The sequence below is a fragment of the Phalangium opilio genome, unplaced genomic scaffold (genome assembly GCF_054372755.1).
Source record: "Phalangium opilio isolate 3A_F unplaced genomic scaffold, DU_Popi_V2 ptg000352l_1, whole genome shotgun sequence".
Classification (NCBI taxonomy): domain Eukaryota; kingdom Metazoa; phylum Arthropoda; class Arachnida; order Opiliones; family Phalangiidae; genus Phalangium; species Phalangium opilio.
The window spans coordinates 543,964-568,353 of record NW_028324228.1 but is presented as its reverse complement, the minus strand read 5'-3'; the positions used below and the strand labels follow the sequence as shown (position 1 = coordinate 568,353).

At 37.0% G+C, this 24,390-nt stretch overlaps 2 protein-coding genes across 2 annotated transcripts in view; both read right to left on the bottom strand.

Moving 5' to 3' along the window:
- The window catches only part of LOC149602718 (ATP-binding cassette sub-family C member 1-like), a 37,565-nt gene that overhangs the window by 13,026 nt on the left and 149 nt on the right, over positions 1-24,390 (bottom strand). Inside the window, exons 2-10 of the mRNA XM_089860381.1 lie at positions 12,892-13,068; positions 10,317-10,430; positions 10,123-10,260; positions 9,921-10,058; positions 6,613-6,671; positions 6,219-6,521; positions 5,507-5,681; positions 5,195-5,449; positions 4,237-4,440 (exon numbers count right to left, since the gene is read on the bottom strand). Of these exons, the coding sequence (XP_089716507.1) occupies positions 4,237-4,440; positions 5,195-5,449; positions 5,507-5,681; positions 6,219-6,521; positions 6,613-6,671; positions 9,921-10,058; positions 10,123-10,260; positions 10,317-10,379 (1,335 nt within the window). The 5' untranslated portion in view covers positions 10,380-10,430; positions 12,892-13,068. The remainder of the gene's footprint in view (positions 1-4,236; positions 4,441-5,194; positions 5,450-5,506; positions 5,682-6,218; positions 6,522-6,612; positions 6,672-9,920; positions 10,059-10,122; positions 10,261-10,316; positions 10,431-12,891; positions 13,069-24,390) is intronic.
- LOC149602719 (uncharacterized) lies at positions 2,108-3,741 on the bottom strand. Its single transcript, XM_089860385.1, has 4 exons — positions 3,281-3,741; positions 3,048-3,213; positions 2,848-2,985; positions 2,108-2,636 (listed from the first exon to the last, which is right to left on the bottom strand). Exons 1-4 carry the CDS (start codon positions 3,441-3,443, stop codon positions 2,168-2,170), a joined length of 936 nt encoding a protein of 311 aa, XP_089716511.1. The 5' UTR covers positions 3,444-3,741; the 3' UTR covers positions 2,108-2,167.

Genomic DNA, 24,390 nt, shown 5'->3' with positions numbered 1-24,390 from the left:
AATAGAATGATTGGGGACTCTATTCTGTAAGCGTTTTTGGCCGAAAGGTTTATATGAACCGTTTTGTGAAAAAGTCTATTTTGTAACGTTTTGAACGAACACTTAAAGCTAACAGTAAATGTTAACTTTTCGTAAGCTAGAAGACATCCCTTCGGGACCACACAGATTAAAAAAGAATTGTTAAGCCTATTCCAAAACACTCTTAGCAACTTGTTACAATGTATCTATTTTGGCCATAATTTCAATTAATTTTCGAGAGTGATATTTGAAATCACGGATTAAAGGCTAGTTTTCACTGGGCAAAAACGCGGCGCAAAGCGGCGCAAAATATTTTTAATTTGGCGGAAAGTTGGCGACGTTTCCGCGACAGGTTTTCACTAAGGACGTTTTCCGGCGTTTTGTATTTCGCGGATTTATTTAGCGCATGCGCATCTAGCGCTAAAGAAGACTTACGTCAAAGGGCAAAGGACAAACAAAATGGACGCGGTTGAGGTTGACACCGGGGATTATATTCTGGCATTTATTCAACTAGTTAATGCGATTTTGGCTTTTAATTTGTGGAGAAATTACACCAAAACGGTTTATGAAAGAAGGTTTTGGGTAAGAGGAATATTTTTGAAACGAGAGGAGAAGGGCTATTTTCGACATTTAATTCAAGAAATGAGGGATGGAGACAGCGAGAAACATTACATGTAATAAGCCTTTGCAATTTGGTATCTATGTTTCTATGTATGTACATAATCAATATGTATATTGTTTCAATGTAGGTTTTTTCGCATGACGAAAGAGCAATTTGACTTTATATTAAGTTTGATCAGGGACAAAATCTCGAAGAAAACGACTAATTTCAGAAAACCAATATGCGCTGAAGAGAGATTAGCACTTTGTTTGAGGTAATTATTGAATGTCATATAGCTTCGAAATGCTTGCATTGATATATTACATGTCTAGAAGACTGCAACCTGACCCCCCCCCCATTAAAGCTAATAATATTTAACCTAGACTAGTCTAATTCAGCCTGACGTAACTCCATGATTTCTATGAGGTCAGGTCGCAGTCTTTCTTAGTAAATGTGTAGGGCTATAGTTAACTCTATTGTCTCATCAGATATTTAGCTAGTGGAGACACTCAGGTATCCCTCTGTTTTGGATTCCGGATTAGTAAAACGGCCATATCTAACATAATCCGTGAAACGTGTGAAGCCATTTGGGAAGCTATGTCACATATCTACGTGAAGATGCCTCAAAACCCCGTTGAATGGGCAGAAATTAGTAAAGGATTTTATGAGGAATGGGATTTGCCCCATTGCTGTGGTTCTATCGATGGCAAACATGTTTACATACAGTGTCCTGCAAATTCAGGATCAAAATATTATAACTACAAGAAAAGTTTCAGCGTCATTTTAATGGCCATGTGTGACGCCCATTATCGTTTTACAATGGTTGACATTGGGAGTTATGGTAGTGAAAGTGATGGTGGTATCTTTACATCTTCAGTCTTTGGAGCTAAAGTGAAACATAACCGTTTACCACTACCACACCCCCGCTCTTTGCCTAATTCAAACATAAAATTTCCATATTATTTCATCGGCGACGAGGCTTTTCCGCAACTACCAAATCTAATGCGTCCCTATTCTACATCAAAGGGAGTTACAATGACTCAACGAATTTTTAACTATCGGCTCTCTCGTGCTAGGAGAGTAATTGAGAACACTTTTGGTATTATGGCAGCCCAGTGGGGTATTTACCAAAAAACCATAAAAGCCAATCCAGAAAATGTAGATAGGATCATCAAAGCAACAGTGTGTCTCCATAACTACCTAATCACTGATGAGTTAGGTAAATCTAAGCACCAACGCAGATACAACCCTGTAGAATTAGCTGATTTTGAAGATGACACTGGAGAACTCACAGAAAATGGACTCTGGAGAAATCTTCTTCAAGGAGATGGTGCAATCAGGGATCTAGTAGAACACCGAAGGCCAAATCAAAGAAGTCAGATAGCGCAAGTACTGAAGGACAGATTAGCCGGCTATCTATCCAATGAAGGTGCTATTGACAAACAAATACCTCAAGTAACTAGGATGTAAATAAATGAGCGAAGGACATTCAAAAACAATTTATAACTATGTTCTTTAATGACATTAAATTGTTAACAAATAAAATATTTAGTTTTCATCTTCTATTTCGAAGAAACATGTTTCAATTTTGTATCTCATCTTACGTTGCTGATCAGCCTTCAGTCTTTTAAATCTGTGCATGCAACTTTGAAAGTAATGGAACGTTTCATCCTTTTCACACTCTTTCTCTTCTGTTCTTTCCAATTTTTTGGGCACCAGTTTATTAAAATTTGAAGTAGCAGCCTCAAGCATGTTCATCATTTTAGTTTCAATTTCATCCTTCCTGCGCTTGCGATGAGATGGAAGTGGATTGCGGTCTTCAGGTTTGGTGTCACCAGCTATAGCCACCTGAGGTTCTTCAATGGATTTACAGCTTTTAGCAGAATCTTCATTTTGTTTACTTTGTTCCGATGCATTTGAAGTTTCTTTAATTATTTCATCATCTTTTCCCAAATCTACTTCATCATCACTCATGTTTTCGTAATGGGTTTGATTGGTGACAGTCTTTAAGAAACCACTGTTAAGGTACATAGTTAGATTACTTTGTTATATCAAGAAGGGATGGATGTGGGAGGAACTTGTATAATTTTTCTTTGTTAACATCATAATAGCCATAGCCCTGGGTGCTTACTGAAGTACCCACCCACTACTCCGACACATATCCTAGCATTGGGGGCTATGGGACTTAGTTACATATTTTATTACGGTTATTCAAAAGTGAACCTAACCTTGGCGGTGTAAACTGAGTACTTTTGAAAAGTTCATCTGCTGTTTTAGAGGTGTCCTCAGCTTGCGACTCATCTTCGCGACCCAGTGAATTCTCTACAGACTCCTTTGCCGTTGTATTTTCCATATTATTGAAAGTTCTACAATTAGATGGGTAAATCTTTCAATAATTCACTGAGTGCTGAAATAACATGGAACATACTGTCGGTGGGATACTGTTCTGCTTAGGAATCCATCAAGGATTTTATATTTCTTCCACGTAGGAACAATAATGTCATCCAAACCGGCTCCGCTCCTCATCTCTGTAGTCCTTTTCTCTTTTAAATATCTGTCCCGGATACTTTTCCATTTCTTTGAGGCCTCTGAGCCTAAACAAATTAGAAACCACGTACTATAGAAAGAGTGCTTAGGTATTAATGTTTACATTTAATTCACCTGATATACCGAACATAGCCCCAATAGCTTTCCATCTGTTATCTTTCATATCGTTGTTTTTGAAACAACGATTCGCTTTGTCATATAAAAAGGGATGGTCACGAACTTCATCAATAAATTGTTCTTGTTCTTTATCTGTCATCTTCTTTGATTTCGGCGGCATTTTAAACAATCAGTGGACAGCGACTCTTCCCAGTCTGACGTTTCTCGCCAAGGCCCAACGACATAATAAAGTGCGCGAAAATAGATAGCGCGAGACTACGTTAAAGCGCCACCACGAGACCGTCAGTGATTGGCTACCACTTCGCGTTTTTTTTAAATAACGGCGGAAAGATAGAACTTCAATTCCGTGTATTTCCACGTAAAATCGCTAGCTTTCCGAATTATTTTACGTAAAATATTTTTACGCAAACTGCGCGGAAAGCCTTTTCCGCCGCGTTTTTGCCCAGTGAAAACTAGCCTTAATGCAACTGGAAATTATTCGCGTTGCTGAAGAAGAAATAAGGGAATGCTTTGCGTATCAAGGCGTTTTTCGCGATAAATGAGAATTAATTTAATTAATTTGACTATTTATAAATAATTAAATAGTGAAGAAAAACCAAGTCAACTATCTGTCTATAATTCATTTTGAGGCTAACGAAAACACTATGAAATTTTATCGGTAATTTAAAAATGACTAATATTTTCTTTTTGAGGACTAAAGCTAGATTCTGGGAGTTGCGTATTCTATGAAAAGGGTCTCTCGCCTTATCGCTACACAGTATCCACATATGGTTGCGTTTGTTACAAATTGTAAAATAAGTAACATGAGACTATAATAATAGTCAAACAACGGCTGCAGGTTACTTATTCTTACAGGACGCGTTGTGTCTGGACAATGACGCACCGCGCTTAGTTCTTTCAAATTCATTACTGGTTAGTTACTACATTTCTAGTTATATATTTTATGTTCGTACCAAAGCCGGTACGACAGCAGCTATAAAAACGTTTATTCCTTGGAAGAAGGACTGTTTTTTCATGATGGCAATTTCCTTTTTCCTGAATTCAAGAATGATTCTTTGGAATGATCTCTCCCAGGCGTACAACTTCAAGACGCGGATTCCGTTCAAGATTTCGCTCATCATTTTCATTCTGTTGTCCTTCAGCTTCATCAGCTCAATCTAAAAAACCGTATAATTAAACAATGAGGTTTAGCCATAAAGTATTTCGTCCGTGTTTATTTTGCAGCATTTCTTTTGTTACCAAAACTAGATACGCAACTAAGCGAGCCTTGTAAATCTACTTTAAATTGTTTAAATTTAAACCGTACATTAATTATTCCGTAAATTTCGTTTGTTTACTTCAGTGGAAATCAAAAACCCACAGAGCATGTTGATCTATATAATTTAGTTAATCAGTACACTAAATGCCTTACAGATGGTTGAAACGTTCGAAAGTTTTTCGATTGGGTTCAATTTTACCTTCATGGTAGCAAATTTTCTAGATAATCCCTTATTGGTAACTTTTTACAATGAATACCAACAAAATAAAACAAAGCTCGTCTCTACTTTCATGCTGAATAGTCAATTTCAAACTCATTTTTCCTTGCCGAAGGGGCACCAATTAAGCCAAGCTTTGTCTTATGAGGAACGTCTTAGTTTGCAAAATAAATCGCTTAGCCTTAATGAAGCCAGTCAGTCAGGACTAAGAGATGTAAGATGCTTCCAGGAGCTGAAATCGTCTTTTAAAATTGTCTGTAAACATTTTATAATTTTTTTCCTGGCTTTCAATCTAACACCAAAATGTATGATTATGTTATTATTATTTGTATAAAATATTTTTTATATTATTAGTTTTTGCACCAATGAGTCTAGGGGTATTACAACCATTAGCAAAATTATATGGTTTACAAATACAGAATATTGGTTTTTATACCTGCAAGTTTTTGTATTTCTTGGTGCTGAGATAGGACAGTGGAACAAAAATCACGATAGGTATGATGCCTGCAAAGGCCGAATAGCCGAGTTCTTGATACATTAAGGCAAAACACAGAATCATTTGTACCGGGACCGACCACAAGAGACCCAGTTGCGGCGATAGTACTTGGAATCTGTTCGTGTCCACGTACATCGTGTTAAGAATTTCGCCCATTGTCAAGTCACGACGATCGCTACTCGTCAAGCGAAATGTCTGCTTTGACAAATCTCATAAGTGAGCTTCATAGTCCCGTTGATTATACTAACTTACTTTTTTGTAAAGAACGTGCATAGTTGCGGATTTGAGTCTCAGTCCTAGTTTGGTGTGGAAAATAGCGCTGCCTTCTTGGAACAGAGATTGCACGACACCAGCCAGACCGTAAAGACAAGCGTAGAAAATCCCCTTCCAGAAAGGATCTTCGCTCGTGGAGTAGTCAATAATGGAACTAAAATCCACAATGGGAGAATGGGGTGGGTTGAAAAAAGTGGGTACCGCATCTTCGAAAAATGTCGGATTTAGGAAGTTTAAATTTATCGCGTGACCAACCTTGCTAAACGCGCCGTCTAGCGCGCAGCGCCGATTTAAACTCACCGTTAGGCCATGATTAGGCTTAGAGGCTAGTGATTGCTGGATTTGTGGGCATGAGGGTCTAGTGAAGCATCCCGTTTTCAGGGAGTTAAATAATACCCCATATCAAAACCCAGAAAAAGTTTTGAAAAGTGTGTCAGATCGTTATTAGTGGTTAATAGAGATCATGTAACAACTCATAATGAAGCAAAACAGTATCATTACGCATGCTCAAAGCATTCATTGGTGGTAATGGTTCCAAAAAGGAATTTCCTGATCAAAGATATGGAAAGGGTAACAATTCATATTACCCTCAGTAAACGTGATACAATATGTACAGAACCCAGTAGTTTTAGATTTAACTTCAAGTGGATTTGTGACGTTCCAAATATAGGCAAACAATGAAAGTATTTACCCCATCAAGAGAGGACAAGCGAAAGATACTACGTCGGACAGAACTTGTAAGAACACTCCAGCAAGCAAGCAAGGCCCGATTGTCCTCAACAAGTTCCACGTAATGGATTTTCCTTGATTTACTGTTCCCTTTGATTCTTCCAGAAAGTTATTCATTTGCATTTCATTGCCGTCACGTTTGTTTTTAGCTTTGGGTTTTAATTGTCTTTCGAAAATGCGTGAGACAGTCAATGCTTGCTCAGAGTGATTCAAGTCGTACACGTCAGAAGGCTCCAAGGTTTTCTTCCAGCCTTTCCACAAAGTGCTACCGTTTTATTAAAAATTTCAAAGAAAAACTTCAAAGTTAGAATTATAAAACTATCAACTTCTTTGTTATCACATCAACAACAGATTACCTGGTAAGCCACGAATGTACCATACGAGAACAGAACGATGCATCGTCTTCATTTGATTTCTTAAAAGTTTTAAATTATTATTTTGGTTGAGAGATTTAAAACAACCATATGTTTATGAGTTCTAAGTATAAGTATGAAACTTAGACAGTTTTTAACGCTAACACTTTAATGTGAGTTAGTTCAGGAACAACGAACGAATAACGAAAATCAACTAGCACTGTAAAAACAAGTTGAACAAGATGGCCCAAGGGCTGGGCCTTAATAGTAGCCACATCGTTATCTATTTAATTAGCACATAAATAAAAAGAAATGAAATATGAAGATCAAAAGACACAAAGTCGGAAGTATCCGAGCCCACAAATAAATAGGGCCCTCCCTCATTCCCGACCCTTTAGAGACAAATTAATGGAAGAAAACTCGCTCTTCCAGTGAAGCCATCATGGTACAGTAGGAAAGTGTCTTACTGCAGCGCGTGCGACCCGGGTTCGAATCCCGGCTGCGCCCAAGAAATTTGTTAATTAAAGGAAAAGTTCAGGGAACCTAACATTAGGCCTCAAATTAACGGCCTCGTTTAGAAGATATCGAAATGATTGATAAAAAAAATTATAATTTCCCTAATTACGATTAAAATCCAATTAATTGACCCAAAAATTGAAGAGAGCAGCCGCGCCATTTTTTAAAGTCACGTGATAAACTCGCACACACGCCGTTATTGGCCAAATGGCTAGCGAATAGGAAAGTTAGATTTCTCTACTGCAGACGACGATATTTATTGATATATTCAAGATTGACTTTCAGCATAGCCCACTAGATCACGCGCATCACGACGCAAGCTGCTCGCGCTAAAGAAGCCCGTTCAATCGGCCAAATAGTGCAACTTTTGGATTCTTGGCGGGAAATTCGAAGTCAGCGAAAATTAACATTAAGTTCTATGGGATGAGGTAGGTTTTTTGGCCAGATCCTCTGTCCTATTGATCGAAATGACCTGAAATTTCAATGAGACGAGTCTTTTGACGTGTTTTATTATTCTAAAAGGGATTCAAGCTTCTAGAGTGGAAAGGTTTTTTTAAAAAAAAAAATTTCATAGCCAAAATGATGGGTTCAGTGCTAAGACTGAATATATCTTCAGATCTACTGGTCCAAATGTCCTGAAATCTTAATGAGAGGTGTGTTACAATCGTTTCTATTATATTGAAAAGGATTCAAGCTTTTAGAGTGGATAATTATTTCAATAAAAATTAGTTTCCAATGCCATAATTGTAAATTAAGAACTTAATGCACTATATCTTTGGATCTACTGGCCCAAATGTCCTGAAAATTTAATGAGAGGTGTGTTAAAATAATTTAACTTTCACTCCCTTTCCAAGATTAAACGTATTGCTTAAACATTACGCTAAAAATCTTAGAATTAAACAAAATTATAGGCCCTAAAGCCTAAAACACACCTATTTTGGGGAAGTTCAGAAGAACCCCTGTTTTTCTGCCAAAAGCACTTCATTATGTAAACGCAATTTTAGCTCAAAAATATATTTATTGCAAAAATCACATATTTTACAAAACCAAAAATTAAGCATAGAAAAATCATGATTAAGAAACGAACTGAAAGGGGTTGGTGAAAAGTATCATAATACCAGTTGCAGTTGGTAAAAAACAAAGATTTAGTGGGGAGATAGTTTTAAATTATAATTAATTGTCATAGAGGTCCAAGAAGAAAAAGCTTCCTCGCAGCGATCCTCTTCTTGTTCAATGACATTCTGAAGCTTATTGAGTGGTGCTTGATCTTAGTTTTGAAGCTTTGTTTTAGCATTTGTCAACTTTTCTTATTTTGACGATATACTTTATATTTTAATCGATTAATCTTTTAAATGCCCCGCCCAACAAGTAAGGATAACAATTAAAAATCGCCAAGGGTTTTCGAGACATCTGCCCCTCTATAAATCATAGAAAATTGGTTCAAGAGGTCTAGGTTTTATAATCTATTAATCCCCAAAAGGCATGTTTTGGACAAGTAGAATGGGGCTGGTTTTTTATCGCGGAAAAAGGTTGTAAGTACTTAATTTACAATTGTGACATGGGATATTAATTTTTTTTTAAATATAATCGATTGTAACATACCTCTAATTAAATTTTCGGGACATTTGGGCCATTAGATTCAAAGATATAGTGCATTAAGTACTTAGTTTAAAATTATGACATTGGAACTAAATTTTTATTGAAATAATTATCCACTATTAAAGCTTGAATCCTTTTCAATATAATAGAAACGATTGTAACACACCTCTCATTAAAATTTCAGGACATTTGGACCAGTAGATCTGAAGATATATTCAGTCTTAGCACTGAACCCATCATTTTGGCTATGAAATTTTTTTTTTAAAAAAACCTTTCCACTCTAGAAGCTTGAATCCCTTTTAGAATAATAAAACACGTCAAAAGACACGTCTCATTGAAATTTCAGGTCATTTCGATCAATAGGACAGAGGATCTGGCCAAAAAACCTACCTCATCCCATAGAACTTAATGATAATTTTCGCTGACTTCGAATTTCCCGCCAAGAACCCAAAAGTTGCACTATTTGGCCGATTGAACGGGCTTCTATAGCGCGAGCAGCTTACGTCGTGATGCGCGTGATCGAATGGGCTATGCTGAAAGTCAACCTTGAATATATCAATAAATATCGTCGTCTGCAGTAGAGAAACCTAACTTTCCTATTCGCTAGCCATTTGGCCAATAACGGCGTGTGTGCGAGTTTATCACGTGACTTTAAAAAATGGCGCGGCTGCTCTATTCAACTTTTGGGTCAATTAATTGGATTTTAATCGTAATTAGGGTAATTATAATTTTTTTTATCAATCATTTCGATATCTTCTAAACGAGGCCGTTAATTTAAGGTCTAATGTTAGGTATCCTGAACTTTTCCTTTAAAATAACATCTCTAACCGAGCTCGGTTCCGTCTATGGGTGGGTTGAGGTACTATCAAGTTCCTTTTAATCCAAAATCTAACGATAACGAAAGCGACAACCTACGGCTCGGGTCAAACTAAGAGCTTATCGTATACTACGATGTGGCTCAAAAAAACAAAAGTTTTCTTCTCCGAGTCAAAAAGACTTTAGATTGAATATACAACTTACTACTGCTATTTATAAGGCAAAGGCGATATTTGATTTATATAAACCTATTGTATTGAACTGCATATAAAACTTCGCTATACATACATGTGATCTCGGAACGTTTTACCATGTAACAGTTTCCAAGCTTAGATTGGCATATCTTTATATGTTCATGTTTTAATAAAATTGTAAATTACCCATTTCACTTCGATTGCGTACGTATTTCTTCCGAATTGAGACGCGGTGTCAGTCAGCGTGTGTAGAATGAGTGTAACTACTACTAAAGGGTAATGTACCGCCTCAATTACCAGTTCAAAGTAATCGTATTTGTCGTTCTGAAAAGTTAGATTTTTATATCTCCATAATATTATTATTAAGTGGAAAGAAGAATCTACTAACTTGTAAATAGTATTTCATGATGGTGGATCTTAGTGTGATAGTTTGCGTTAGTGTTAAGATAAACCAAAACAATGCCAGGATTCCAGACAACAATGCACCACCGCCTTTGCCGTAAACAACGAGAAATAACGCCAGGATCTGAAACACGCAAGACATCAAATGTGGCCCGAATAGAATTTTCCAGATTATTTTACAGAAGTTACGAATTGAAGGACGACCGCCAAATTGTCAACAACTTGAAAATCCCCATGGTACATTAGTTTTCCAAATTTTAAGGCGTCAACTGCGGCCAGTAAAAGAATCAAGAGCTGATATTGCAAAACGACAATTAGAACCAGTTTTTTTTAACATTATAAATTAAGGCTGTGATTAGTTGTTCCTTTGCATACATTAGGGGGTTTTTTTTCTTGTAAAATTAAAGTATTTACAAAGTCATAAATTGATAATCTACCAGTAAGTTTATATATCTAAACTGAGGGGTCCGACATTCCCAAAAAAGCGTACGGATTTCGTGATTTTGCGATTTTGTCAAAGTTTTGTAATTTCACGATTTCGCAAAGATTTCGTGTTTCTTCTTTTATTTTGCAATTTCGCCAAAATTCCCGTTTTTTTCTTTGATTTCATGATTTCGACAAAGATTTCGTGATTTCTTCTTTGATTTCGAGATTTCGCCAAAGATTTCCTCTTTGATTTCGGGATTTTGCGAAAAATTGCTTATTTGATTTCAGGATTTCGCCAATGTTTTCGTGATTTCTTCTTGATTTTCCAATTTCGCCAAATATTTCGGAATTTCCTCTTTGATTTCGTAATTTCGTGATTTCTTCAAAGATTTCGTGATTTTGTGTGAAAGATTTCGTGATTTTGTGTGAAAGATTTCGCGATTTTGCTAAAAGCGTACGGGACTTCGTGTCAATGTTGGACCCCTCTAGTGCACCCCCAACATATGTCCTTTTGATGACTCCAAAAGACTGTATATATGGAACACAAACTCTAATAACAATGTAACGTTTTGTGTATAAAAGAAACCGAAACTCGAAACTCGTGTACTTGGTGCTGTGAGATCTGTCAACACTATGACACTTGGTTTTAGTTTATCAGCTTTCGCACACTTCTACCCATTTAAATGATTTAATATGCACTTCTGCCAAGAAAAGGTTCAAAAACGTTTTCATATTGAAGGCTATTGAAATTGACTTATATTTCTAAACGAAATGGGAGGAGCCAACGTTTGGGAGCAAAAAAATGGCCTTTGACCCAAAGAACGCACCCTATAATTTATGACATATTTATCAGAAGCACCCTGTATATGTCACTGATAAAAGGATAAATTCAAACCCTTAGAGCTGAAGTCATTTGTATGCTCAAAGGATAATCACAAATAATTACATAAATTTTTAAATATTTGAAATAAAATGCAGGTCGGATGCGATCTCAGAAAAGGCATGCTTCATTTTTACCACAAATCTTTTAAAAATGTTGTCAAATAACGAATAAAATACTGAAGTAGTGATTTTTTTCCATATAATGTTAATATGGACCCGAGATAGAGTACGATATTTTTTGACAGCCACGTAACCTGAACATTAAATTTAATTCATCGTAATTAAATGCCATAAACCTGCTATAGCAGATATAGAGTCCTGTCAGAAGCCTTGGTTTTGAATTAATAATACGTCACGTTAGGGCAACATTCTTTTGCCACGGTTTGCAGCGCCATCTCTATTTTAAAATTTCTTAATATCATCCAAAATAGGTGTCGTGGCGGCCATTAGAGTTACCGAACACACCCTATGATTTTCAACAGAGCTTGGGCTAAGGCTTAGCTTCTTTATCCATTCTTCGCGTCTTTTTTCGGACAATACTTTAGCTTTACAACATTGATTACTAATAGAGGTGTGCGGTTAACCGTTTCAATCGAATAATTCGATCGAATACCGAACCGAATAATTCGATTCGGTATTTGATAAGCCTATTTTCACTATTCTATTCGAATATCGAATACCGAACTGACTATTCGGTTAAAGTTCGACTACCATAAATTTAGGTCCTTGGCACTAGAGAGACCCACCTTATTTAAAAAAAATATCATCCCAATTTTATTTGTCCCCATCAAAAACTCCCAGCAAGTGCATAGGAAAATTTTAAGAAATACTTGACCACCAATGTGGATAGGTATTTTGAAATTTAGGAGCTTCTAAATGTTCTTCTCCTTGCTTTGTAATTTTATTGGCGAATATTAAGGTTACTACCCGATTAACCGCGAATAGTTGGCCTAGTATTCGCGAATATTAGGGTTAAATATTCGCGGTTACTAGGCTTAACTATTCGCGATTAATCGGGAAGGAAAAAAATTGCCAAGGCCCAACTATTGGGTATTCGATTTGGAATAAACTATTCGATTCGGTATTTGATAAGGAATTCGATAACCGGTTCGATACCCAAAAAGTGGTATTCGCACACCCCTACTAATCACACTTGAAATATCAAAAAAGCGAAGCTCAGGATATTTTTTACTGCTTCTGCGACAAGTACTTACACAGCAAACTCTACCCATACAAACTCAAAAGCGGTAACGGTAATGGCCTCGGTTTGTTTTGGTCTAGGGTTTGTGTCTGAAACATTTGTACGGAAGATGGCGCTACAATATGATTTGAAAACAAGATGACAAAGTCCGCTCGTAAAATGACGTCAAATAGTTCTTATTGACAGCACTCTATACAATGCATTTCGTGTTGTAGAAAGCTGCTCATTTAGCATACAAATACTTACACTTTTCGTAATGCATAGGAGAGAACAACGAACACTTCGCCTTTCCGACTTAGCGATTTGCGACAGTTCCAGAGGCAAAAACAGCCATAGTATCGCGCATGGCACCCAGACCAAGATGGTCTTTTGAAAACACGGTGTAAAATCTGGATTATCTGTATACCATGTTAAGTTGGCGTCCTGAAAATAATAATTACACACTATTTAATTCCCCAAAAAGCTGTCCTGGACTACAATAAATTTAAGTGACTTTCACAAGTAAACAACACGTAACGTAACCGAAAATTAAATTTAAAAAAGTCATTCAAAATTAACAAGACCATTTGAATACGAAAAACACTAAAATCATTGTCAAAGGGTAACTCTCATTTAAAACTTTAAATAAAATTTAATGAGAAAGGGGGTATTTGAATCTTTGAAATAAAATTAGTTTCGTTAAAAGTGGTTAAATGTTTTTGCAATATTTTAAAATTTTGTTCACCCAAAATCTCTTCGGAAATAGGATTATATTATTAAAATGAGTGCGTCATTTTCGTCGTGAGGAATTTTTGTAACGTAAGTATGTAAAATTAAACTACGTAAATTAAATTCCAGTAAGTATAAATAGAATTATATTATCAGGACTCGACTGAGACTTGACATAATTTCTCAGGACTTCAAACCAAGTTTGAAGCTGACTTATGGACTCGAGGACTCGATACAAATTAAAAGACTCAACTCGAGATTCTGCACGAGCTTTCTTTGGGATTCGAGTTTCGGCTTTAACCCCAAAAATTTGGACTCGCACAGGCCTATCTAATATTTGAATAACGATCCCTTACTAGCGGAGATTTAAGTAATTTGTTTCCAGACCTGGTAAAATACCCAAAATGTTGATGTTCAAAAGTCATCCAATATGAATCAACGCATTGGAAGATGAAAAACGCTATAGCATTTTCAAAAATGTGATGGTTTCAAAGCCTAAGTTTAGACCTTGATCGAGTCTCGTTCGTTAACACAAGTGGATTTGAATACGAATTCATCTACACTAGAGATGGATAAGAAAATACCAGACTTCAGAGAATAAAAATACTTTTATAAACTGTACATTTTCTCTGTGAAATTTTTCCCTTAATATTTTTGAGTATTCTTTGGGAAGATTATATAATAATCTTCATATAATATTCAATGACTGACGAAATCAATATACAGGGTGTTTCTAAAATTTTTGAAGAAAAATTAACGGAGTGTTCCATTGAAAATATTATTTAAACAACTAACGCAATCCGTATCAATGTAACAGGCCCTCCAATAGTGCTCCCCAAAACAAGGGAACTATCTGAAATGTGAAACTTTCCTTGTGTGGATCACCAAATTGTTTTCGGAATAATAATCAATTGTGTAACCCGAGAATTGAAAGCGTTAAACATGAGAAAGGTCGGAAGTGTGGCGCAAGCCAAGATTGTAGGTGAAAAACTTTGCCTCCCTCATATGTGCCAACTTCTCCGTGTCCGCCGGAAGTGACTTTACCCCACTATCCCTTCAAAGTAAACGTTTTATGAAACCTGACTAATCGCATCCATGCCAAGAATATAGGGAATATGGTGTGATGGATCAGATACGGTAAGGTTTGAATACGTTTAACGTTAGGGTTAAGTTTATTTTAGGCTAGGTTGGATTAGGTTTTGAATAAGATTCAAATCGGGATTAAGTTAAGGTTCTTTCAGACGATCCAACTTTTTGACTCAGCTTGATGGGTCAACTCGAGTTGAATCAAAGTTGGATAGGAAAAATTGGATCAGTGATCCAATTTTTGCTGACTCTACTTTTTAAGTTCATTTCTCCAGCCAATCAAAATGAATTACAAAAAAGCCTTTTTCGCGGGTTATTTCGTAAGTGCCAAGGTAGGTGGCACTTAAAATGTTCCATTTGGCGGTAAAAGTTTATTTTTGTGAATAGGAAGGATTTATTTCACTTTTCCCTTCAAAAGTTGGGCAAGTTGATACAACTTTTTGACCCATCGAGCTGAGTCAAAAAGTTAGATCGTCTGATTAATGCACCCATGGTCTTCTTAAAGGGAATTCACAAAGGCTGATTGAAAATATGATTTTATGGAAGATACATAGGTATATATTTTAACGATAATTTTCCACAACTCTTGATAACAGCTTGGTAAAAAGATTGTAGCACATTTCTGTTTTGCTAAGGTTTATAACATACGTCACTTTCTCAACACAGTTAATTAAAATTAAGACTGAAGTGACAGATATTAATACAAATGCCTTTGTAGACAAAGACGTGATAAAGAAAAAAGTAAGTGTAGAAAATAATTGGCTAAAGCAACGGATATTCAAATTTTAAGTTTTAAAATAGAGCTCGGCATTATCTATCCATTATCCACGAATTGGTGGATAAACGATTATTTATAAACAAAGTTGTGGATTATAATACGATTAACATGTAAGTTCTGTGGATAATTTTCGAGTATGGATAAAGTTAAATAACGTGGATAATGGATAGATAATGCCGAGCTCTAATTTAAACAAATTATTATAAAACATTAATTATTTTAAAAAATTGCTTATATTAATTTCTTTTCACCAATTTCAAACATAACTTGTTGTTTTACCTAGTGGTCGGCATTTGGATAGGATAATATCTGTTTGTTTTATCTTTATTCATAATTTGAAATTATCCAGGGGAAGTCTATGATTAATGCAATGTAATTACGAAAAATTATCTGATTATTATTCATGAATAACTGATTAACCAAAATTCTGTGGATTATCTTGTCCAAACGCCGACCACTAGTTTTACCCATTCCCCTTTTACTTCATATATCACCTGAGTAACTGGTCCAATTACCCCTTCCAAGGAGTAGTATGACTTCCTGTCAACACTTATCTTATATTTTTAATGTCTTTGTCTACAAATACATTTTTATTCATTGTGTCGAACGAAAGTTATCGTTAGATTTGATAAAATTTGCCCGCAGTGTGACAATCGTGGCGCGAGACATGGAGTGTGCAGGGGGTTACGCCATTGGTCGGAGGTACTTAAATTATACATAAACTCTCAAACTAATTTGATTTTAAAATCATTCGGAGAAATCTCCTGTATATTTCACTATGCAAATTGATCTTATAATTAGTAGAGTAAAAGATAAAAAAATCACTTGATTTTCCTTTTCATCCTCTCTTTAAGCAACGATACCATTCAAGTTTTAACATGGAAACAAAGAAACCAGTTAGAAGTGTAAGTTGGTCCAGAAGTACTTCATTCCAAGGTTTCTTTATAATTATATTTTTCTACTTTCAGAAAGGACGGAATGATACGAATTTCCAAGAACCAATTTGTTAATTACAATGTCTTTTAATTTTTAACCATTTACAACTCGCACTATCTTTAGAAATTGTTCCCCCATTCTGAAAAAACACGAGTGGATATGTTTGATCGTAACAAAACGAATAAAAATAATTTCTCTTTGTAATCTCTGCTATGAGTCTGAGATCTTGCTAATTGATTTCGATTTTTGCTTTATGCAAGAATTTCACATATCGGATTTTTACCTGGATTTGGGGGGGGGAGTAATTTTGAAACAAAGCATTTTAAGGAAACTTTTTTCCTACACATCACAAGACAAAGAAGAAAATTAAGTCAATGGGGATTAAGGAGCAGACTTTTTCAATGGAAGATAATCAGCGCAGCATTAAACAATTGGACTTCTTGGCATATGCCTTTCAGCGGAGGAGACATTTCTAGCCAATTTAACCCTTTTGGGGGCTCCATATCTACGTTAAATGGTCTCAGGCCTTAGTTGTATGCCTACTGATGAGAAAGGGTAAGGCAAGACAAATTAATTACGCGTAAAAAATCACTTCGGTAAATTTAATTGATTTAGTGCCAGACCCAGGTAAAGTAAACAACATGTAACATACCCAAAATGGAGATTTACAAAAGTCATCCAATATGAAAGAACCCATATGAAGACAAATAAGGCTAAAATCTTTTAAAATATTAATGAATTTTAGCAGTTTGTTTAACAGGCTAGTCGCTGTTTTACGGACGTCTAACTGATTCTTTCAATGTTTTTCAGTAAACGGATAAATTGGTGATGGCTTGAAACCCTACATTTAGACCTTGATCAGATATCGTTTGAATAACACAAGTGGATCGGAATACGAATTCATCTACATTAGAGATGAATAATAAAATACCAGAATTCAAGCCATCTCTTTTGTATACTTTTATGAAATATACATTTTTTTATAGAAATTATGCTATTAAAATTCGTGGGGAAGATTATATAAAATCGATGATGACAGACTGTATACAACGTAAAAGAAAAATATATTTTATAATCTCTCCGACTAAAAATAGGCTAACCATAATTGAATTGAAGCCTTCATTAAAAAGTTAGCCGAAGGAATTCTAGCTGGTTGTCTTCCTTCATCTGATAATAATGAGACAAGGATTAAACAATTGGTATTGAAGGTTTTATGAGAGACGCGAAATGGAGTAGAAATAATCGCGGGCCATGCGCGGCAATGAAAGCCTCCCAGAGTTCCTTGCGCGCGTGCCTACCTTTAGGCAGAGACGGAAATAATCACAGGGCACTGGACATTGTCCAATAAAATTTTAAAATGTCCGATAATTTTTTTAAAACTAAGGGGATCACTGGACAGTTTGACCAATAAATTTTCCGAAGTTTTGATAGCTTGGCTTGGAGAAGCGACACTATTTTTGCACACTTCAGTGGACAATGTCCTATAAATTTTTCATTCAAAACAGGGGGTCACTTGACACTTGTCCTATAAGAATTTTTTCATATTTCCGGCCGCCTAGCGCCATTTAAAAAAAAGGGTCATATTCGACGTTCTCGAACATAACGAGTTTTTAACGACCCTACCAAAACGCCGAGGATGATGGGAGAACTTCGTTGCCGTAGGTGGTCGTACAGAAGCTTCGTTATAGATACTGAGATCTCTACTTCATCTCGCCTCTCTCCTCCAAGCTTCTAGGCATAAGCCATTCAACGGATTTGACTTATTTATTTCCAGTTTGATCTCTAGGGGTCTGAGATCGTGGGTCCTATTGTCGACCCTCTTGTGAAAAATGCGTAATTCAGGACCAATCAGATAGCCTTTGTTCCCCCAAAATAGTAGCTTCAAATATTAACTTTCCATTTTAAATATTTATGTTTTATTAAGTTTAATTAATCTCGAAAGAAGTACATAAAATTCTCGTTCAAGACATTTGACGAGGCTTTCGACTTTTTGGAATAAACAGTGACTGTGTGTATAGTAGATAAGAATTATAATTCTGTACTAGGACCTTGGGAAACGGAAGTGTTCTAGATGAATAACAAAATCCCAGACTCCGCTTCAAGCCTTTTATTCGGTTCATCACTTTTTTTTTCAAAAATGTTAATTTTTACAACGAATTAGTTTTGCTTAAGATAATATTCAAATGAGGTGATATAAATATAATAGCCTCCTTCTGATAATATGTAATCACTGATGTATTTCAAAGTAAATGTAAAATAAAAAGATAAGTTTGTTAAAAGTATAAAAACAAATTTTTATTGTCTATGGCTCCTGAATCGTAGAAAAAAATATCACAAAACGTGTCTCCGTTGATATACAATAAATTTTTATCTACGTGTGACGTAGTTTATGGGATTAAGAACTCATCTCAGGTGGCCTTGAAAGTGTCGTTTGTGGAAAATACACGAAAAGCAAGAAGGGCAGTAGGCCTAATGGATGATAGGCGGAAACCGGGTCGTATTGGGAAAGAGATTGTTGGTATTATTTTAGAGACCACACCTGTGTGCAGAGTGAGTAGCGGAACTTATTTTCGAGCAAATAGTTGCTAATTTCACATCGAAAAGAAATATATCACAAGTTCTACAGAAAAACTATTACACACCTAGCATTGCGATGGTGTTTTGTCTGTCTGTCTGTGTGTGTGTGTGTGTTTGTAGTTGTTATAAAGTACATTCTTTATTTAGATTAAAATACCGACTTGGTTCTTTATTTTTTATCTAACTTATCAAGTCTAGTTACATTGTAAGAGTGATCTCCCGTCTTAACAAGATCGTCAGCTTCCACTTAATGTGGTCACTTGTTCTAACCTAGTTCGGTTCAGTTCTAAACTGTAACCTCTTCTAGTTCGGTTCAGTTCTAAACTGTAACATCTTTCTTTCTTTATAAAATTTAAACATTTCTAAAAATTTTAATTTTAACTTATTTAATTTTAACATTAACATTTTTTTTTCTTTTTTGAAAAAAAAGTCTTATTGATAACGTTTGGGCGGGATATTTAATCTACCACTTCTTGTTGCTGGAAATGACTGCGTTGAGATATTAGAGCTTGTAAATGCCGTTCTTTGCGGAGGTCCTTTATGTACGATCAGAGGCCTAAGTATGTCCGTTGCTCCTTCTCTTGATGTTGCCAACGTTATATTTGGATGTTTCACTGATGTGGTGTTTTGTTGTTGTTGTGGTCTATCATATATTTGTAATGCACGATGTCCTTGTCTCGGTGTTGGTTCCTTTTGTTTATGTTGTAAGCCGTCCGGATCCTCTTGCATTTGCTCCTGATTTTGGTAGCGGTTAGTATTTTCCCTCTGTTCCGGTTCCTTTTGTGTTCTGTTTATATTTAATTTTGTTGTTGCCATTGGTGACTTTGTTTCGTTCGTGGGTGTTACTATGCGAGTATGTGTCCATTTGTGAGTATTTTCAAGTCTTCCAGCGCTCCTTAAAACTATATTGGTTCTGGGACGTAAATGAATTCTTGTTCTACGATAAGTCTGTCCTCGTGGAGTTATTATCGTATAGGAGTGAGGTTCGGGACCAATTTTCCTGATTACTGCTGGTAGCCAATTTCTGTGGCTCGCAAAGTATAGCACTTCTTGTCCTTGTTGTAAAACTGGTAGATTTTTTGTTGAACGTGAGTTGTATTGGTTAATCATTTCTTGATGTAGTTTTAATGTATTCCTGGCTTGTTGCAGATTATATTTTGGTTGTAGAGTTTCGGTTGTTGTTGTTAATGGTGTTCGAATTCTACGCCCCATACATAATTCCGCTGGGGAAGGCAGGTCCAGTTTCGGGGTAGTGCGATAGTTTAACAGAACTTGTTGCAAATCTCTTCCATCCTGTTGTGCTTTTACCAACGAATTTTTTATGGTTTGAATGGATCTCTCAACCATACCGTTAGATTGCGGATGATATGGTGAGGATGTGATGTGTTCTACCGACCATTGTTCCATGGCTTGAGCAAATTCCAGAGAACCAAATGAAGGTCCATTTTCAGATATGAGGCGTTGCGGGGCGCCATGACGTGAAAACTGACAAGTTAGGAATTTAATTACTGAGTTTGCATTTGTGGATCCCAGTTCTTGAACTTCAATATATTTTGTGATCCTAATTTAAATAGGTCAACACCTGCTGCTTCCCATGGGAGATTCGGTAACTGATGTGGAGTCAGTGGAATTTTCTGATTTGCTCTAGCTCGATTATTGCAAATTGGGCATGCGCGAATGAATTCAGTTAAATCTTGAGTAATCGTTGGCCAGAATACATTGATTTTGGCTTTTGCGAGGCATGAATTTATACCTTGATGCGTCCCATGTATGTCCTTCATAGTTTGTGTCCTCATTGTTGTTGGTATGACCAATGTGGTTCCCCGATAAAGCAGATCTCGAACAGTATGTAATTCGTCTTGATGAGGCCAGTACGGTTTGAGTTCCGAACTTAGTGCTTTATGGGTGCGAGGCCATCCCGTTTTTGACATCTCTTGAAGCTTGGTTAATATAGGATCTTCAGCGGTAGCCTTTTTGTATTTTTCGTGATTGCTTGTGGATAGTGCTGTAATAGCATGAATCGCTGTGTGTGGTCCTTCCAAGTTATCCGTGTTAATGAGTACATGTTTTTGAGGAGTTCGAGATAGCATGTCAGCGATATGAAGCTGCTTGCCAGGTACATATACCAGTGTGACTTGGTATCGGAATAATATCACTAGGAGTCTCTGCAGTCTTGGTGATATCAAATGCAATGGTTTCTTTGAAATTCCAATGAGTGGGTTGTGGTCTGTATGTACGGTGATGGCGGTACCAGCCATGAAATAGTGAAAATGCTCACAAGCGAAGACAATAGCCAGGAGCTCTTTTTCAATTTGAGCATAGCGTGATTGTGTTGAATTAAAACTTGTTGATGCATATTCAACTGGATGGCCTTCTTGCATTAAAACCGCTCCTGCCCCGATTTGACTGGCATCCACTGATAAGACAATTTTGGCTTTCGGATTGAAAAAAGCCAAAACTGGGGCTGTGGAGGCGAATTTCTTCAGTTGATCGTAATGGTGCTGGTGATCAGGTTCCCATTGAAATAGTGCGTCTTTCTTCAGAAGGTTGCGTAGAGGAGCTGTATGGCGGTTGGCATCTGGTATAAATTTGGCTATATAATTTATCATCCCCAGAAAGCTTTGGAGGGCTGGTTTGTCTGTTGGTGAAGGAAGCAAACTTATAGCTGCCACTTTGGCGGGGTGAGGTGTGATGCCAGAAGCATTGATGTGATGGCCCAAATATTTTATTGCAGGTACGGCTAGTTGCATTTTTGTAGAATTGAATTTTAGGCCATAAGTTAATGCACGATCCAGAATTGTTATGAGTCGTGCTGTATGCTGCTTCTCATTAGTGGTAGCGATCAAAAAATCATCAGTGGAGATGTGAACGTCAGGGAAATCTGATACTGGGTATAAAGAACGCATGGCATGTTGACAGATTTCTGTTCCAGTCACAATACCATAAGGGAGCCTGGTGAAACGAAATCGTCCATAAGGTGTTGCAAAAGTACATAATTTGGAGCTAGTTTCTGTGAGTTTTATTTGCCAAAAAGCACTCATTGCATCCAGAACCGTGAAAATGCGTGATCCTCTTTATTTTGAAAATATTTATTGGTTGGTTGGTAAGGGGTATGGCTGTCGTTTAATCGAGTTGTTTAGTTTTCGAGGATCAAGGCAGATGCGTACACAAATTTCAGCAGGATCTTGAGTGGGTTTTGGCACCACAACCATAGGGTAAACCCATTCAGTTGGCTCGACAACAGGTACAATAATACCCTGTTCTTGCATCCGCTGTAATTCTTTTTGGACAGCTGCTTGGTATGCTATCGGTATCTGGTGAGCAGCAGAGATTGATGGTGTGGTGTTCGGCTTGAGTTGAATAGAGTATTCGCCTGGAAGCAAGCCAATTTGATCAAAACATTCATGGTATTGTTTTAAAACCTCTTCTATTGCAGGGCTAGAAGTCTCTTGTACTTGAGTTGGATGTGGCAGTATCGATGTCGATTGTATCCCCAGTATCTGTTGTTCATTTAAGGCTTACCATCTCGGCAAAACCGGGCTAAGTGGTTGATATTGGTGAATGATTAGTCCCAGTTGAGTTGCTGCTTGCGCACCTAAGATAGGGGTGCGATTTTCCTTCGTGATGTAGAATGGGAATATAGACATCGCGTTGGTTGAAGCGCAAGGTATATTCGTGACACCCATGATAGGGACTGAGTGACCCGAATAAGCTGTGATTGTGTATAATGGCGGTTGTATAGGTGGTTGTTGTGGAAGGGCCTTGTACATCTGTTCGGTAATTATGTTTACTTGGGAGCCAGTATCCACTTTAAAAATTGTTGGAGCATCGAATAAGCATATTTCATCATAGATTTGATCGGATTGTTGTGATAATGCTTCTATGGTGAGCGGTGATTGCTTTGGTAGCTCTTCAGAATTGTTAGGATGAGTTGTCAGGCAGTAGGTGCTGTACTGTAGAATTGCATCGTGTGGTGTGGGATCATAACACGTGAATGAGTCCCCATAGTCACCATTGGAAGGTTGATCCTCATAGTTCGAGTAGGGGTCATGAAGTTGAGAACCGTCATTAGGTTCATATTCTTGGTTTGGTATGTATGGTTCTTCTGTGATCAGTGCATGCGACGAGCGACATCGGGTGGCCCAGTGACCTCGGACGCCACATTTCAGACACGACGAGGTTTGTGCAGGGCAAGGACGTGACGGGTGTTGCGTGCCGCATCGAGAACATCGATTTGGGTATGAAGAGTTCTGTGGTAACGGGGAATAGTGATGTGGTCGTGAAGAATGTCCTGCACGCTGATTGTGTTGTAAGTTGCGAGGGGGCAAACGGTTATAATGAGCTGAGGATGGCGGCGGTCTGTATTGAGAGCGAGTAAAAGGACGGAACCGTTGTGAGCTGCCGCGGCGTTGTAGAGCGTCGAGTGTATTTGGGGGTTGAGATTGAGAGGGAGCCATAGCACCGGCATAGACCCCCGAAATTTCATCAGCTTGACAGATCTGTTTGGCTTCTTGGAGTGTTAGACGAGGAATGGACAGAAAGCGTTTTCTTGTCAGTTCTTGTTTGATTCCCATGACTATCATGAGTGTGATGAGATCATCAAGAAGGGCCCCCAAGGCACAGTTCTGGGCCTTGGTTTTGAGATCGATGAGAAATTCATCAAAAGTTTGGTTGTCGGCTTATTTTGTGCATATAAACACGTAGCGGAGATACGTGACGTTTTTATAAGGTTCATAATACTTATCGAAGGCGGCGAGGTAGGATTTTACTTTACCTACCTAACCCAACCAAAATATTGTGGTTTATCTTCATTTACTTCCCAAATAATGTTACACCTTTTCCAAAATATTATTGTTTATCTTCATTTACTTCCGAAATAATCTACGCAATTTAGCAAAATATCGTTGTTTATTTTTAAAATTGGAGCTCGCTTCAAATATTTTTCAATCCTGGTATGAAAATTCTAAATGTTTCAGTGGGTGTTTAAAATTTCATAGCTATATTTCCGCAGTATGTGCTCCTTGAATTCCGTCGCGAGTCCTTATTATTATATTTACCTCCCCCCGGGTAGTTTTTCAAGATCGAGGGCAGAATGTTTAGGCGCGTAGCGGTCTTAATGGCGGTAAGTACATGCAATTTTCAAATTTTCAAAAAAATTTTTGACCAACTTGCGGGGGGTTAAGAATTTTTTCACTATTTTTTCCGAACTCCCCGTGGCCTAATAGGGGATTGTAAAAAAGATTAGGAGGGGAAACAAATAGGGGGGAAGGCACTAAAAAGTGTTTCGTCACGTGGTGCAGCTGCTTTGAACCTTTGAGCAGACGCTCCTTTAGGTCAACTTTAAGAACCAAGGCTGGATTAAAAATATCGTTATGGATTCTTAATTCTTATAGTTGGACCTTTATTTATAAAAAATGAACATCAATGCAATGCAACGAACTTCATATTGAAAAGAAAAACTCACCTTCAGTTTTAAATTAAAACGTTTAATTATCTGCAGCATCCAAATCCACAAAAGTTAGGCCTTGTCCCACCAAAAAAAAAAAAAAGATTATGGGCGGGGGACGGGGTGTAATAGGACGTTTTGAATATGTCCAGCCTTATTTTTAAAGTTATCTGGCAGTACTGAAAACACTTTCACGTGACCTCTTTCTTTTTTA

Coding starts and splice junctions, on each gene's coding strand:
- LOC149602719 (XM_089860385.1), bottom strand. CDS start 3,443: ATGCCGCCGAAATCAAAGAAGATGACAGATAAAGAACAAGAACAATTT. Junction 2,986..3,047: donor AGAACAGTATCCCACCGACA/GTATGTTCCATG, acceptor ATCTAATTGTAG/AACTTTCAATAATATGGAAA. Junction 2,637..2,847: donor ACTCAGTTTACACCGCCAAG/GTTAGGTTCACT, acceptor GTACCTTAACAG/TGGTTTCTTAAAGACTGTCA.